At 54.5% G+C, this 16,171-nt stretch overlaps 1 protein-coding gene across 3 annotated transcripts in view; it reads left to right on the forward strand.

The window, feature by feature from the left end:
* The first annotated feature begins 890 nt into the window (after positions 1–890).
* The window catches only part of TP73 (tumor protein p73), a 34,231-nt gene continuing 18,950 nt past the window's right edge, over positions 891–16,171 (forward strand). For 2 of the 3 annotated variants that reach the window (XM_076356299.1, XM_076356297.1), the window contains exons 1-3: positions 6,115–6,166; positions 7,539–7,662; positions 13,939–14,184. In XM_076356299.1, coding sequence (XP_076212414.1) covers positions 7,621–7,662; positions 13,939–14,184 — 288 coding nt within the window. In that variant the 5' untranslated portion in view covers positions 6,115–6,166; positions 7,539–7,620. Of the gene's footprint in view, positions 926–6,070; positions 6,167–7,538; positions 7,663–13,938; positions 14,185–16,171 lie in introns of those variants that run through there. The other variant, XM_076356298.1, reaches the window with a different exon arrangement.

Genomic DNA, 16,171 nt, shown 5'->3' on the forward strand with positions numbered 1-16,171 from the left:
TACCCATAACGAAGGGACAGAACGTGACAGCTGCTCTACAGTCACCATCTGCCCTGGAAAGCGAAGTGTGGGTGCCTGCGGGCAGAGCGTTGGCGGTTAGTCTCTAAATGGAGGCGGGGGACTTAAACGTGCAGCCGATGATTTAACAGTAATGAACACCGCTCGCCGTTTTCCCCAAGTCACCGAGAACAGGCTAAAGGGCAAGTGACCAGCAAAACGGTAGCTTTTGAAAACGGGTGCCAGTGAGAAGGTATACCAGTGAGTCCACACGACGCAGATAATTAGTCTCATGGCTGATGGTTTTTAATCAGAAATAGTCAATCTTCATCCACTGCCACTCCACGTGCATCTTGGCAAAGCCATTTTTCCCACCGCGGGACGCAGCGCGGTGTAACGCAGGGCCCTTGCTGGTCCGCCAGGCAGGCTGCCCCGGTCCTCTGACACCCCAAGAGGGATGAGCTGGTCATTTTGACCAACGCGAGCACAAAACCGACTCAGCCATCAGTCTGGTGAGGGGAAGAGCCTACTTCGGAGCGGCGGTCTACGTCGAGCCTCCTTCCCCTCTCCATCATGATTAAACCCCAGCAGCCGCCTTGGGCGCAGCGCTGCTGGGTGGCTGCCGCTGCCGGAGCCCCGAGAGCCAGCTTGCCCCGGAGTCACTTTGGCGCTGGTGACCAGCTTAATTCCCCGGCACGCTTGGCTGAGCATTCCCCACCCCCTTGCAACTGCCTCCTATTCCAGGAAGGAGCGCACAAGCCTTTGCCTCACTTTTCACATAGCTTTCAACAGCTCCAATGTCATTGCCTAGGCGACCGGGACGCTACTTGATTGTAGTGCAGTAAATAACATAGATCCTCAATCCCAGGCCGCTCCTGTCTGCGGGAGACCTCCGGGGGAACTCGAAACGCTTGGGGAGCCAGAGCAGGTAGGAGGAAAAAAAATGACAAAAGGAAACCCCTTGCTATTTGTGTGTGTGAGTTACTCAGCACGACCCTCTCTCGAGTGCTTGATAATGCGGCTGGAAGATGATTTGCGGCCGCTTTGCTTTGTAGGCTAGTTACACAATATTAAAGCGTCTCGGAAAGTTTGCTCCCAAGTGCCTCAGATCCGGAGTTAAAGCACTTGTGGAGGAAAAACCAGCCAAGGCTTGAATGGGAAAAGCAGAGGTGGGGCTGGGTACCGGCAGGATGCTGAGGCTGGCTGCCTGCCGCCGGGTCCCTAGGCAGGGCTGAGGCTTGGCTGCCAGGGAGGGAGGGAGAGTTGGCTGGTTTAGTCTCCTGCCCCATCACGAGCTGCCTGTCGCTGACTCTATCCATCAGAGAGGGTTTCTGTCGAACCTGCCTGCTCCTTGGAAAGAAAATTGTTGATAAGCTGCTGGACCCCAAGGAGGGCTCCTGAGATTCAAGTGTGCTGCAGGAAAGCTCGCTCGCTCTTGGTCACTTTTACAAGCCTAGTTTCACAGGTGTGAATTTAATAATCTGGGAGAAATGAGCAATAGCATGGGGTAGCGTTGGCACCTTGGGATCTGTCAACATTTTGCAAACGTTAAGTTATTCGCTGCGGGCTGGATGAGCCTGATGGTTCTTGTTGCGCAGAGGAGGGGAGGAGAGAAGGTCCAGGGGCTGGTTCACAAACCATCAAGCAATACACAGCAGCTCGATGTGAGAGCTGGAAATGGCTCTCAAAAGTCTTCCTCTCTCAGGATGGGCCAAGAGTCTTTCGGAATTAGGAATAGCCCTGTTATACAGGTTTTGCGCATTTATCTCCCTTTAAGGTGGCTGCAAAATGCTGTCACATTTCATTCTGGGCTGTTAGAGTGGCAGGACAGCGATGAATACATTATTGCTAGGTGAAACAGCAACAGATATTTCTAAGTGCCTAAAACCAAGGCTTAAAGTTAATGGTGAGATCAAAGATGCTCCTTCTAGACACTGCAGAAACCCAGCTGCCAAGCATCACTCTCAGCAAGGCTTCAGCCCCCTCGTTACACCCGCAGTACCCTTTACCTTCCATATATTGATGAAAGAAGGAAGTTGAATTTATAATAATTCTAAGAATATATTCAGGCTCTGTGGTCGAAACACAAACCGTGGGCTGAATGAAGCACAGTTGAATATATGCAAGTTCACCTGCCCTGCTTCTCCAGAGAGTTGCTCTCCTGTCTTGGGGTGGCTGTAGTGGACCTTGGTGCATGCTTTTCATTCTCCCTGTGTCCCTGGGGCTGGGGGAAGAAACAGCTGCTTCAGCTGAGCTGGGGCTGACTTGGCATTTCGGATACAGCCAAAGCCACAGCAGTGGGGCAAAGACTGAGGACGCTGCATGTTTCCATACTAATCCTTTGGAAATCACTTCAGTGGCAATTCACAGGGAAGGTACGTGGACAGAAGGAACCGGCCCCCGGAGCGACCCAGCCCGCTCCCGCAGCCCTGGGGGGGTGGCAGCCCCCACCTCGGTGCTAAGCCGGCAGTGGACTGAGCTGAGCCCCCGCGCAAGCGAAGGTGGCGCATTGTCTCTTCGCAGGCTTTGTCTCAGTACTCCTGGTCTTTTTTTCCCTGCAATGCCCTGACTAGCAACAGAGGGAAGCAGCAATCCAGCAAACGGTGGAGCCGGCTTGGGGAAGCACGCGGAGAGCAGCTCTCCCAAGTGAAAACAGGCAAATCACACCAGCAGCCTTGGCGCCCAGCACCAAACCCCCTGGTCTGCATGTTTCAGTCTTTCTTCCTCTAGAAGCCTGCAATAAGTCCGGTGTACGTCCGGCTGCAGGCTCGCCCAGCTGCCCCCGTGCCAGCCCCGCGTCTTGGCTGTCCCAGACGGCCACGCCAAGCATCCCCCGTTGCCTCCCTGCCGCACCGAGGCGGAAGGGACGGAGGACCCCTTGCCGCACCCTTCCCTGGGCACAGAGCTCTTCAGTTTAATAAGCAGGTTTGGGTCTCTGGAGGTGTTAAATCCTCCTGGTGGGGGTTTGGCTAGAGAACTCTTTCTGGCAGAAGTCAGGGTGATACCTCAGGTCTTTCCTTTGGTGCTGGGAAGCGCGTGACATCAGGGAGCTGACACAGTTATGGCAGAGGCGAAGTAGCCTCCAAACGGACCAGGGGGGCTGGAAGCGACAGAGAAGCTGAACCTGGGCTGTGGCTGATCTCTAGCTCTGCCACTGCTGATGTGTTTAGCCCCAGGTTAGTCGCCTCCCAGTGCCATTTACATAGCCTATAGGCACTGGGAAGGTAATTACATCCAAGCCATCTAGTAATGCTTTTCCAGCAATGCAGAATTAGTCTCTAAGGCTCTTCCTAGTTCACCTTTAATTAAGCTGTACCACAGGGCCTCCACTGCTTCGTTTTAGAGTAAATTACACTGTCATTGGCACTACTGCCAACCTCAGGGAACACTATTTGCAAAGTCTTTTGTGATTCTTTATCATCTTAGATGCCCGGCTGTCAGGCTGTCATTCTTGCTGCAGAGATGCTTTCCCAAGATGTGCAATGATCACTGCAGCAGGGATGTGCGCTAACAACACCGACAGCCTGAGCTTCTCTTAGTACCACGGAGTTTAGAGCTCAAATGTGAGAAGATACTGGCCTGGCTTTGCAAGCGCCGATTGTGCTTTGAAAGAGAAAGGGAACTTTCAAAACGCCCTTAAAATATTCAGATTTTTTTCCTTTCGAAAACGAGTGCAGCCACGTGGTTAGAGCTGGTGTCACCCATCATGACCACACAGCCGGGGCAGTGCGGAGGTGCTTTCTCCACTGAAGGGAAAGGCCTGGCTCCTTCCTGAAGCTGCCGCTGCCCTGGACCAGGAAAGCAGCATGGAAGCAGGGTAAGGCCACCAGCAGTTGCCTGCCTCAGCTCTAAGCTTTTCCTTTTCTCAAAGCTGCCGCGTGGGTCCTTTCATTTCTCTGCGTGTCACACATGGGACGAGGAGGGATGGGAGGACAGCAGACTCTCACTGCTAGCTATTCTGTGATGAGACCCGCGGGGAAGGAGCCCTCTTCCGCTGTGGCAAACCCTCCTGGAAGAGCGTCTGCGGATGCCGTGTCTCGCAGACGAGTCACAGGTGCAGCAGAAAGCAGCCCGCAGGATCAGCCGTTGGGGGACACCGCCCTGCTTTTGTTTTCACTCCTGGCCCCTGCAGCCACCCTGTCCCCAGCTGACTCAGAGGGGCCCGGACGACCCCGAGCATCACTCAGTTAGAAAGCGGCTGCCCTCGTGCTCCGCGGCTCGAGCCCCAAAAGCAGGAAGTTTTCAGGCTTTCACTATTAGATGTCGGTACCAAGTTGAAACAAGATGCTAACACTGGCATGGGTAAAAGGAGTAGCCAGATGGTGCCTGGGGCACATCCATGTCAGCCAGGGCAGGGAAGCGGTCCCGCTGCTTCTAGGGAGCGGGCAAGGGAGGAGGAGGACGATTGCATGGCAGGGCTGCCAGCAGAGGAAGGCAGCGCGGGGCTCAAGATGGCTCCGCAAAATCTGCCTCTCCTGCTGCTGGGGTCAGAGAGGTGCTGGGCACAAAGGGAGAGCCGAGGTACGCTGCGTGCTTCTTTCCGCGCTTGAAAGAGGGCAAGAAACTTTGTCCAGGGGCAAGAGGAGCAGACTGGATTGAGGATGACTCCAGTTATGCCTATGCAGTAGCATTCAGAAGGCTTTGGCTGAAGATTTCCGTATGCAGTCCCGGGTAAACGGTGTGCTTCCTCCCAGTAATACTTCCCCGTCTGCGAAGCAGAGGCAACATTCCTGCCTTGCTTTAGTTGGAGGGCATAATATTCCATTCAATAATGTTTGCAAGCTGTTTAGAAGTGGGAAGGTCGTTTTAATGTCTGAACAAGTAAGATTTAGGATATCTGCATCGTGGCTTCACCATAAACTTGCACTATGCATCTGGGTGTCTTGCTTGTCTTTATGTCTTTATGGATTTGTGGGCATTTGCAACTAGAGCTTCCTGAGAAAAATACGTTAGCCTGTCGGCAAACGATGTTCCTGGGATAAAAGCTGCCCCGTGCCTAAAATGGACAAACCAGGATCAGGGCTGAAGGGCTACATCAAAATAGAGCACAGGCAGACTTCTTTTGAAATTGTTTAAGTGGCCACTGTCGACTGGGGATGCCTGAGCTCCTGCCAGTGCTCAGAGCTCCTGCAATCCCGCTTTCTTGGCACACCTTGCTCGGAGCCAGTGGCACTTGAGGATATTTCATATACCAGCCTACAGGGTACAGCCCATGCCCTGAATTTGTGGCACTGCCGTGATTCAGAGACAGGAATGTCTCTCCTGTATTCCCCGGATTCGCAGAGGTGGATTTCCCCACCCCAGAGCAGAGCAGAGACTACACCGTGCAGCCCAGCAGCCCGGACCTGGGGCTGCAACAAAGGTGCCTTTGGCTCTGATTCTTGCTGCAAGATTTTTTTTCTGCCACCTCACTTGGGGTTTCAGTTTGATTCAGAGAGACGATACTCGAGAGTTTGGTACTGCTGTGTCTAACCAGAGAGTCTAAGCCCTGTGCTGAATGAAGCCAGTCCAAAGTGATTACTAAGAACGGTTGTGCAAAGCCACCCCAGGGCTGGGGGAGCTGTTTGTAGCCATGCTGAAGCACACCGTAAACATCTTAAATGGAAGCCTTGAGTCACCAGATCAGTGCTTAGCAGAAAAGGGCTGACATCCTAACGCCCTGCCACTTTGGCCCTTTCCAAAATACCCACGTATTTGTAAGAACACTGGCCTGTGACGTCATCACCAGAAATACCACCCCTACGGGAAAGCCTGGCAGTTTTATTTTGTTATCTGTAGTCCCGGTCTGCAGTGAAGGTGTTTCCAGTCTCCTCCTGTCCTGTGCAAGCCATCTTTCGGTGCAGCAGACTCCAGGGCAGGCTAAGCTTGGGTCGCCCCTCCTGCACGCCACTCCTTGCCTGCAGCCCGCTGGGGGAGTGAGGGGCACCATCTCCCCACGATGGGCCTTTTGGGGCTCCGGTCCCTGCTGTGCCACTGGGGGCGAGGTGGGAAACTCCTGCCCTTCACCGGCCGCTTTGCTGACGTGAGATGGCACTCTAGTGATGCTAACCTTGCTGTTTCTCTTTGCCCCTAGAGTGATTTATCCTTTGTCAGACTCCCCCTCTGTGAAGATGTCCCAGTCATCTCCAGCTGATGAAGGCACAACGTTTGAGCACCTCTGGAGCACGCTGTAAGTGGTGGTGGATCATTTGCCTTGAGGTGTATTCTGGGGCAGAAGTGGCCCTTTGCTCTGTAATCTGTGTTAGCACATATCATTACTGTGGCCCAAAGGGAGACGAGTTTCTTTTGCACGCTCCACTTTTCACGTATTCCTTTTCCACATTCAGAATTTTGCTCCCAGACTCCGATCTCTCTGCTCAGATCATTTAATTTGCCAAACCCCTTTGCTCTGGTGATCCTAGACAGTTTAAAAACTGTGGAGTTTGCATATGCTGAAAGCAGTGCCCCACAAACCTTGTTTCAAGGTATTGGGCGCTGTTTCTGAAAAGGGTTGTGCAGCTGCCAGTGTTTTCGATGTGGACCGTAAATGCAAAGGCAGGAGAGCTGCAAACCACAGTGCAGCGTTCCCACAGCACGGCTGCCCTCGTGGACGTTGGAGGTCAGCGTCGGGGCACGCTTCCTCTCGCTCGAGGAAGCAAAGGTGTTTGGGGAGCAGAAATGCCTCAGCTGCAGCTGGGAAGGGGAGACACTGACTCATCCTTGCGCAGAGGAGAGCAGCCGGGCCACGTCCTCCGTGCCCTGCCTCCTGAGGAACCCCACTGGCTGCGGCAGCACCTTGGGGCCCTTGCACGTGTCCCCGTGGGCACAGCAGGGCTGCAGAGAGTGCGCCCGGTGGTGCTGCTCACGGAGCCAGCCCTGGCCAGCCGCAGCTGAGTACCGACACACCTGGCCGGTTTTCCTGAACCGTGTCCCTCAGAGCTGGCGTTGGTACGTGACACCGTCTGTCTCATGTATAGGTCCTTTTTTTGAGGCAGTGCTCCAGGGCCGCATGGAGATGGTGTCAGGGCCAGAGCAAAGGTCCCCTTTCAGCTGGGACCCTTGCCTGGGGTGTGGCAGGGGACACTGGGACCAAGCCTGGGAGGATGTGCTCTTACTCATCAGTCTTCACTCATGAGGTCATGAGGCTTGGTGGCTGCCTAACTAAAATGGATATTTTCTAAAATTAAACATCTTCTAGTCACACCAAGACTTTTGCAAGTCTTCTGGCCTTTGAGCCTCACACTCTAATCAAGCAAGAAGGACTGTGCTTCATTTCATCCTCTTTCTTCCTTGGTATCCTCTCACTTAAAGACGTCCTGAGGCAACAGATATGCTAGAGCAGCTGGGTAAATGAAAAACTTCCCAAGTCTCTGCTTGCTTTACCCACCAGGCAACAGTTTGCCTGAGTAAAGCCTGCTCTGCTGTGTGAAAATAAAAGCAGAGGATGGAGGGAGAAGTTGAGAAGGGAGCAAGGTTCAAGGGAATTGCAGGTTGCTGGGTGGTGGTGGTGTAGGCTGCGCTGGAGAGCTGGAAGGCTGACTGTGCCATCACCTTTTCCACAGGGAGCCAGACAGTACCTACTTCGACCTCCCTCCATCCAACCATGCAGGCAGCAATGAGGTCTCCAACCGCACAGAGGTCACGATGGACGTCTTCCAGATGAGAAGCATGAATGACTCGGTCATGGTGAGTGTGCTCAGACTGCATAAATGGGAGCTGCATCAAATACAAGCCTGTTTTCCCCGCAATGGGTTGGGGGCTCTGAGGTGGGAAGTGGGATGCTTGCTGATTCATAAACCGAACACAGCCACTACAGGTGCAGCGCTGCTGCCATTTGTGCAGGGTCTGATAACCTGTAATCGATGACTGTACTGCAGGATTGCAGCTGGATGGTACAGTGTTCCGTAAAATAGTGGCTACTTATTAATAGATAACATTGCTTCTGCAGCAGCAGGGGCTCTGTGCTGTAACAGTGGTGGAGCTCGAGTTCCTTGACAGGAGGAGAGTATAATTCGCTCCGGTACAAAATGCTGTGTAGTAAAAGCCATTTGTAAGCTGCTGGCGAGGCAGAGCTGCTGGAGAGGCACGTCGTGCTCCCAACGCCCAGCTCTGCCCCTGCCACAGTCCCTGAGGGTCTGTGCCATTGCCCTTCCCTCCAAGAAGCTGGTGCATCTCTGTCTAAGGCAAAGGGTTTGAAAAGCGCAGTGGGCGTGCGAGACGTCCAGGTCACTTACGCACGTTCAGTGCCCCGGGCAGGGTGGCCTCCCGGGAGCATCCCTGAAGCAGCGCCGGCCGTTGGCAGCATCTCCCTCCAGAAAGCCGTCGTTTCCCTCCTCGCCAGCTTGCATCCCCTCCCCCAGCCCGCTTTTCCCTCGCTTTTCGCTTGCTTTCCCTCCCTTCTCCAGCCTTTGTCTGCAGTGGGCAGGAGCCTGGCAGAGGGATCAGGCAGGGGCGGCGGTGCTAATTGGGGAGCTGCCCCTCGCTGAGCTTGCCGTCGCCTTTCTTCTTGTTCCCGCTGTAACCGAAGCCGAGCCCGGCGGGAGTCGGTGCAGCCCGGGGTGCTGCCAGGGCCGGGCAAGCCCTGGCCTTGCAGGGCTCTGAGCACAGTGGCTGCGCGCAGGCAGGGCAGAGCTGGCTGCTGGCCCTTGCTTGGGATAATGAGCCTGTAGTAAATATTTACATTGGCCCGATGATGCAACCGAGTGCTCCGCTGCTGAGCTTTCAGCAAGCTGTGGCCAGCTCTCGCTGGCTGGCGTCACCGAAACGCGTGGCAGGCTGACATGCATGAAAATAAATGCACAGATAATGTGAAAGAAAGGCAAGACACGGGAGCCGCGGTGGAGGGACCGCTCAGTCTGCGCTGTGATGCCTGCTGCTTGTGGTGCTCAGCAGTGCTGGAGCGGATGTGCAGGAAGCAGTGGGTGCTGCGGCGCCCAGCACCGGTGCTGATGCTCGGTGGCTGCGAGCAGGCCACCCAAACATTCTGTGACCTGCCCTCCAGTCAGGCGTGATGCTCCCTCTTGGTATTGCATGGGCACTGCATTGCTCCTAAAAAGCTGTTTCAGGGTCCTGTGGGAGGAGTTGCTGTAATTAAAGATGTGAACAATTCCTCAGCCGCCCTTTTTGCTTAGAGACAACAACTTCGGGACTGGTAGTTTGTGCAGTGCTTTAGGCTTTATGTACGACACTGCTGCTAGCCTACTTGTGCATGGGTCTGCGCATGCACACCAGTGTCGGGAGGTGGGTGATGCGCGCTGGTTCCACCTTTCAAAATATGCCATGCCACTCTTTGAACTGCTTATCTGCTTCAGCATGCAGCCTTCCACGGTGGGGTCTGGCTGTAGGAAACACCGTTCACCCCTCTGCCTCGAACTGGAAGGAAATCTGCCTGGTCACTCCAGATATCTATCCATCCATCTATCCATATCTATCCGTCTAGATATCTATCCATATCTGTCTAGCCAGATATCTGTCTAGCCATCTGTCCCTATCTATCCATATCTATCTGTATCTATCCATCTAGATATCCATCTATCCACATCTGTCCATATCTAGCCATCTAGACAGGGATAACTCCGTATCTCTGAGATACGGAGCTATCTCAGAGTCACTGCATCATCTCGTTGATGCAAGTGCAGCCACTTCGGTCTACTGGTAAAGGGTGCCGGCCAAATGGGTTTCCAGCCCAGTGAGGCTGCAAGCAGCTTTCTGGAATGGAATCTGGCCAGGTTTGATGATGGAGCTGGACCCCCGCTCTCCCTGTAGTGGGAATGGTTGGTATCGCCCAGTCCATCACTGGGCAAGCTGGGGCCTGCCCTGTGCTTTAATGAATAGTCATGAGGGACAGAAGGGGGTGGGCCCCGTTTTGTTGTTGGATGCAGCTAGTTGACAGAACTAAGGGAGATGAAAAAAGCAAAAAAACCAACACACGGCGGCACACAGGTGGCCAGCGCAGCATCCCTGGTGCTGCCCGCCCCGGCCCTGCTCCTGTGCTCCCTCATTCCACCTGCCTTCCTACCCCGGCCGTCCCTGCCGCCGCCCCGACCCCATGACTCCTGTGGCAGGACGCTTCCCAGCGCTCTGTGAATCCCGAGACGACTAAAATGCTGTACATTAGCGACCCGATGCAGCATTATACCACGGTAGGTGCTACTTGTTATTTATGGGTTTTGCCTTGCTGCTTCTTACTTGAAATCATCCTCTGCCGCCAAGGCAGGAGCTGGGCACAGGCTCCGGCTCTGCCTGCTGAGCCTCTGTGCCTGCCGCTGCCTGGGACATCCCAGGGGCTTGGTATGGCGCGAGCCTTCCTCCGTCCCGCGGTTGCACGGAGGAGCTGCAGCTGCTCCAGCCCCGGCCGTGAACCGTAACCTGTGTCAGCGTGGGATGCTGCAGCCTTGGCGGCTCGGTCGGCATTCCTCTCTTGCTTTGCCTGATCTGGTGCTAGCAGAGCCCAAGGTGTGATTTAAACCTTTGGTGCAAAGGGGTGCAGGCTCCCTCACCCATGTACGTGCAGACAGGAGGGGTGTTAGCTGGAGCATCCGTCTGAGGAATGCCCTGTGGTGCTGGGCACCACCAGCACCAGTTTGTCATCCGCTGGGGACCTCCTCAGCCGAGCTCACGGCATGTATCCATGGCCCCAGGCAGGCTTTCCTTCCCCGGTTTAAAGTCTCTGGGAGGGTAGAGCAGATGAAATGGTACCTGTGCTTGCAGGCGATACATTTTCAGCCCTGTCCTCGAGCACTGAGGTTGCTTTCTTAGTCAAAAGGATTTTGTGTCTGCTCTCTGGCATTCAGAAAAGTTAGATATAGGCATGGACGCAGTAGAGACAGAAAGGTGTGGTGCCGCACTTCCCCACCAGAAATTACTTCATTCCTCTTTTTTGTCTTACGTGTGTCGGTGCAAAGCACGTATATACCAGGTTTGCTTCATGCTGTAGTGCTGTTACCTGGGAGGTCGTTGCTGCAGTCATGTGAATATTTATATATGTGTGTGTATAAACATGAGTGTGTGTGTGTGTATTTACAGACATACGCACACAAGTGCTGTGTTGGGTTTGTTGACAGACATACACACACAAACACTCATGCCTTCCATTTGTCTTTTAAGGGAATGTTTCCAAAATTCAGTCAATTTTTAAAAACAAGTTGGTTATTTTTCCCCTGCACCTGACTTTGGGTATCTTTGCCGGCGGATTTCCAAAGCCCCGGCACTTGGGGCACTGCCTGTTGCTTTGTGCTGGCAGGGGATCCCGGCTCGGGGCAGCCAGCCCGGCTTGCAGAGGTGACACTCTGGGTCTCGTGTCTCCTTCGTGTGCGACGAGGTTGCCGTTTTCCCCGAGGGAAGGCTCTCTCCTGTGCGGAGGTCGGGATGCTCTTCTCAGTGGGTTGGTCCCGATTTACTTGTCCATTAAGCTTTACAGCCACAGGCTTCAGCTGCTCACAGTCCTGGCTCTAAGCACCGCAAACTCACAAATTCACGCGGGGATGACTTTTGCGGAGTTTTTTTCTGGCCACTTCCAAGGGCCGCCTCACCCCTAGCCCGCCCTGCAGCTCCCGAACTTGTGTCTCCTGAGCAGCAGATACTGCCGGGAGGTGAAAGGCTTCCCAGTTATTTCCCATTCCGGCAGGAGATGAGCAACCGTGGGAACACACGCGCTGTGCTCTGCCGGGCAGTGCAGACGTAGCCTGCTTTTCCGTACGTGTGCAAGGGTAGCACCGAAGATCGCCTTGTTTGCTCATCAAGTGCAGAGCACTTACTCTCCATTCATTCCTAAAAAAGGCACGTGGCTGGGCCCAGGGCGTGTGTGCAGCCTGTTCCCTGGGGCCCTTCCGTTGTCCCAGGAGAACAAAACAGCTCAGTGGTGGTACTCGTAGATTATTTGGGCTGCGGATCAGCCCTGACAAGCAGCAATCCCTTTTCCCCTTGCTGCTCTCCTCTTGGTCGATGCCTGAGCTTTGCTTTTCAAGGGTGACTTGTGCTGCACGCCTTCCAGCCGGTGTCACCCACCACTGACCCTGCCCGGGCCCTGCAGTCCCCACCGGCAGCTGCCTGCAGCCGGGCAGTTTCCCGGCTGGACAGCAAGGGCTTTCCATGCACATTTTTAACGCCCGTTTTACCGAAGTTTCTCGTAACTTTTTCTGCAGGTGAAGCCTGGGATTGTGGAAAGCTTGGATGGGGGTGGTTTATCTTTGGCTGGGCTATTTATAGAGCAGCGAGAAGGAATAGAGGGGTTTACGCACATATTTTAGGGGAGAAATTGGCTATATGTGTAAAAGCAAGCCAGATCTTGTTCAGCATTCCTCCAGTTAGTCACAGGCTCCAACGACCTTGCGAGAGATACAGACAACAGGAGAACTTCCCTGGAGAAGGATGATTGCCTTTAAACCATTATACATCGTAGACGTTTGGGTGAGGTTGGGATCCCAAGTTAAAACACGTCTCCTGATTCCTAAGCTGTGAGCCTTGCAGCCCTTCGGAGGAGAAGGCAGAGGGCTGAGCCTGCTGGGCTGAGGGAGGGTGACAGCCGCCTTCCAGTAGCTCCCAGTTTCCCAGAGCTGCCCCAGCTGGTGCTGGTGGCTGGAGGGACAGTCCCCGCCGGGGCGCAGGGGAGGCGGCTGAAGAGGGGTGAAGGGGGGAGCGCAGGCAGGCTGCCCCATTCCTCCTCCGACGCAGGGTGCTGCGGGGAGTCGGGGCGACAAGCAGCAATGCAACAGCCGCTGCGCGTGGTCCCCGGCGGAGCCCAGACAGCTGCCGGCAGCACCCGCCTCTGGGACTGCCAGCACGCTGCTGGCTTGCAAATGCCGGGAGAGCAACCCTTGAGCAATTCAGGAATTGCAGATGTCCGGGAAAAAAACCATCCCACTTCCTTTAAGAAACAGCTACATTTGGGATATACATTTTTTAATATTAGTTTATTTCTCTACCATAGAAAAAATGATTTTTTAGGGGGGGTCTGATTTTCAGATGAAAGATTTAGGCTGCTTTAGCCATGTGGCTTTTGGGAACGTGGCATTGCTTAGACTATGCCTGCAGACAAAAGAGCTGCCAGCTCTTACTGGAGGTATCTGACAATGATTGTTCAGAAGAGGAATAAGGAAAAAAATTGTAAAAAGTCAGGATTTGGTCCAGCATGTCTGGAATAAGAGCCAGTACATGCATAAATAGGTACGTTTGCTCTGTGACCTTACTGCAGTGTGCTGCATCACAGCTACGCGCTTTGTAGGTTTGAGGTTTTCCCCAAATTAGACCTGCACCAGTGAAAGCCACTGAAAGCAAACATCCCGGCTAGGAAATGAATTACACAAACCACCATTCAGAGCTGGCTCTTCCTCGAGAAACACTTCCAGAAGTGCTGTGCGTGTGTACATTCGCGACAAGTGGATGCATGTGGGAGACGTCTGGAAAACAGGTCGGCCGTTCAGTAATGCCATCGCAATGGGAGCGACGCCTTCGTCAGAGGGCTGGCGGTCGCCTCACGCTGGTGCCAAGTGCCAGGGCAGCTTCCCCAAGCCTCGGTGCTCTGGCTGCTAGAAGGGCCACCGTCGAGCAGAGCCCTGCGCCCAGGACGGGACTGTCACTCCCCATCCCGCAGCAGGACACCTCCCACACCTGAGCAAACCCCAGAAAATCCCTGCCCGGTCCCCCGCTGGCAAAAGAGTGGCTCTGCACAGCCAGACGCGCTAGAAATCCAGGGATCTCGGCATCTTGCTGCCTCCAGAGAGGATGGAGCAGATAGAAGGGGATGATTTAAGCACATTGAGTTTATCCCTTGCACAAGTGGTGACCTGTTCAAAAACCCAAGCGACCCAGACCAGCTCTTTTGGCTGGCTTTCCCGCACGCTGGCCCTTTAAGGAGGCTGTAACAGGACACCTGGAGCCCCGGAGAAGTGTGGCTGAGGTTTCCATGTCTCTAAACTGGCTGGTGTTTTCTTTTTTCCCTCCTCCCCTTTTCCCTTCCTCCAGTCCCAGTTCAATTTGCTGAACAACAGCATGGATCAGAGCATCGGCAGCAGAGCAGCCTCCACCAGCCCCTACAGCTCCGAGCACACCTCCAATGTCCCAACGCATTCGCCCTACTCGCAGCCCAGCTCTACCTTCGACGCCATGTCCCCAGCTCCCGTCATCCCCTCCAACACTGACTACCCCGGTCCCCACCACTTTGAGGTGACCTTCCAGCAATCCAGCACCGCCAAGTCAGCCACCTGGACAGTAAGTTGCATGTCTTCTTGCCTTCGCTAGAGAGGTGCTTGCTACCGCAGATGGTGTTTTTGGCCGGCTGGCCGCAAACACCCGAATGTCTCGGTGGTGCTTTGCAGCGGGACACAGAGGGCACGCTCGTGCGGGGCGGCTGCAGGACGCAGCCACCACCCAACGGGGACTTTGCCTGCACAGGTGGCCCTGGAAAGCAAAACATGCAGGAAACATCAGTGCTTGCTTTTCAGGGATTTTCTCCAAAAGGGCTGTTAGGCACAGCAGTTCGAATGTAACTTCTCTTGCAGCAGTTCCCTACGCTGCGGGTAAACGTCCCCAAAAATCGCAAAGCTGGAGAAATGTCGTGGGGAAGTACCTGCCTTGTTCTCGTGGTGCTTCCCTACACGTTTGTCAGCGACTGCTGTCAGAGGCGAGGCAGTAGGCGAGATGGACCTTTGCTCACATCTACCGGGGCCATTCTCAGCTTTGCCGTAAATCCTTGCTTGTCATTTACAATCCTTTTTCATCTCGTATCAGAAGAGTAACTTAATCTCTAGAAGTCATGGCAAAATAACAGAGTAGGTTTTTAATCACAGAGGGATTGCTGCACAGCATCGTGCCGTGTGGGACGTGGGTGCAGCAGCCTGGTCCTCGGGAGCGGAGATGCAGGTTTGGTCCACTGCCGATCTGACCGCATGTCTGCAGCCTGGCAGAGGAGTCCTCTGCAGACCAGGGACCAAGGAACCGGGCAGAGCGTACGACAGCTGCTTTGTTTTTTGTGGCAAAAGGTCCCAAATTCACATCCTGGCTCCTGGCTCAGTGTAGCACTGTCCCTATTTTTAATAACAAACAGCACTTGTGGCCAGTGTCAGAGGCATTTCTGCGGCGGATACCTCCCTGAGCACCTGGGAGAGCTGCTCACTGGCACACTTGAGGCAGGCAGGTTTTCTCCTCTGGGAAATATTAGCAGAGCAGAAAGGCTGGGACTAGACAACTGACACAACGAGGGAGCAACGGGGTTTCCTCTGGGGCTGCGGTTTGACATTATCACGAAACAGGCAGAGCAGACCACGAGCAATATATCAGCCCGAGGTGTGATAATGACTTTTATTTTTGGAAGCTGATGTGTTTAATTGCCAAGACAGTCCTTCCTGCGGTAGACAGAAAGCGTCTTCGGATGCTTTTGTGCAGGCAGACCCCGGGCCATGGCCAGCGGGTGCTGCTCTGCTCGCTGCTGCTGGTGCGGCGCGGCGGGCTGCTCTCGGTGTGTTGCGGTGAGAGCGGGCAGGAGGGGACAGGCTATGGCAGCTGCCGCAGCGCCGGGTCTGTCTCTCCTGTGAAAACCAACGGGCGGGCGGAGTGGGCAAACCAGCAGCGAGCTGCTGTTTGAATGCAGCCAAATTCATGGCTGGGGCAGCGGAGCAGCTTCCCTGTGTCCGGTCACCGGAGCTTCACAGCTTCACTGCTGAGTCGTGCTGAGCAGGGGCTTGGGACCAGCACTGCAATTAAATACAGCTTGCCCTCGTAGGAGCGGTTGAGTCTTCACTCTTTTCCACTGTCTTAACTTGCAAGATGTTGCTGAAGGATGCATTTCATTAGGTTTTGAATAAACTGAAGGTCCTCGGGGTAGGATGTGACTCCAGCCCAATCCTATCCCTATTGGGGGATAACTCACATCAGTTAAAAGTAAAGCTGCATAGGACCTGCACAGGGAAAGGAGGCATTCCCGTGCCACAAAAGCATCCAAATGGAAACCAAACCCACAATGATGCAGGGTGCCTTGTCCCAGCTGTCCCGGCATGGAGGGAGGAGGACCGGAAAGTATCCGATGCTCACTTGCCACTGTGCCCAGCTAGCAGTGCCGGGGAGATGGCTTTGGGATGGAGCGAAAACAGCCACGGGCAGGGCCGGGCTGGGTGCTGCGGGACAGCCTCAGACAGCGCTGCGGGCAGGGTGTACTCATGCATGTCAAAAGACGGAGAGAGCGTCTACTAAAGATACGCTC

This window comes from Aptenodytes patagonicus, chromosome 19 (genome assembly GCF_965638725.1).
Source record: "Aptenodytes patagonicus chromosome 19, bAptPat1.pri.cur, whole genome shotgun sequence".
Taxonomy (NCBI): domain Eukaryota; kingdom Metazoa; phylum Chordata; class Aves; order Sphenisciformes; family Spheniscidae; genus Aptenodytes; species Aptenodytes patagonicus.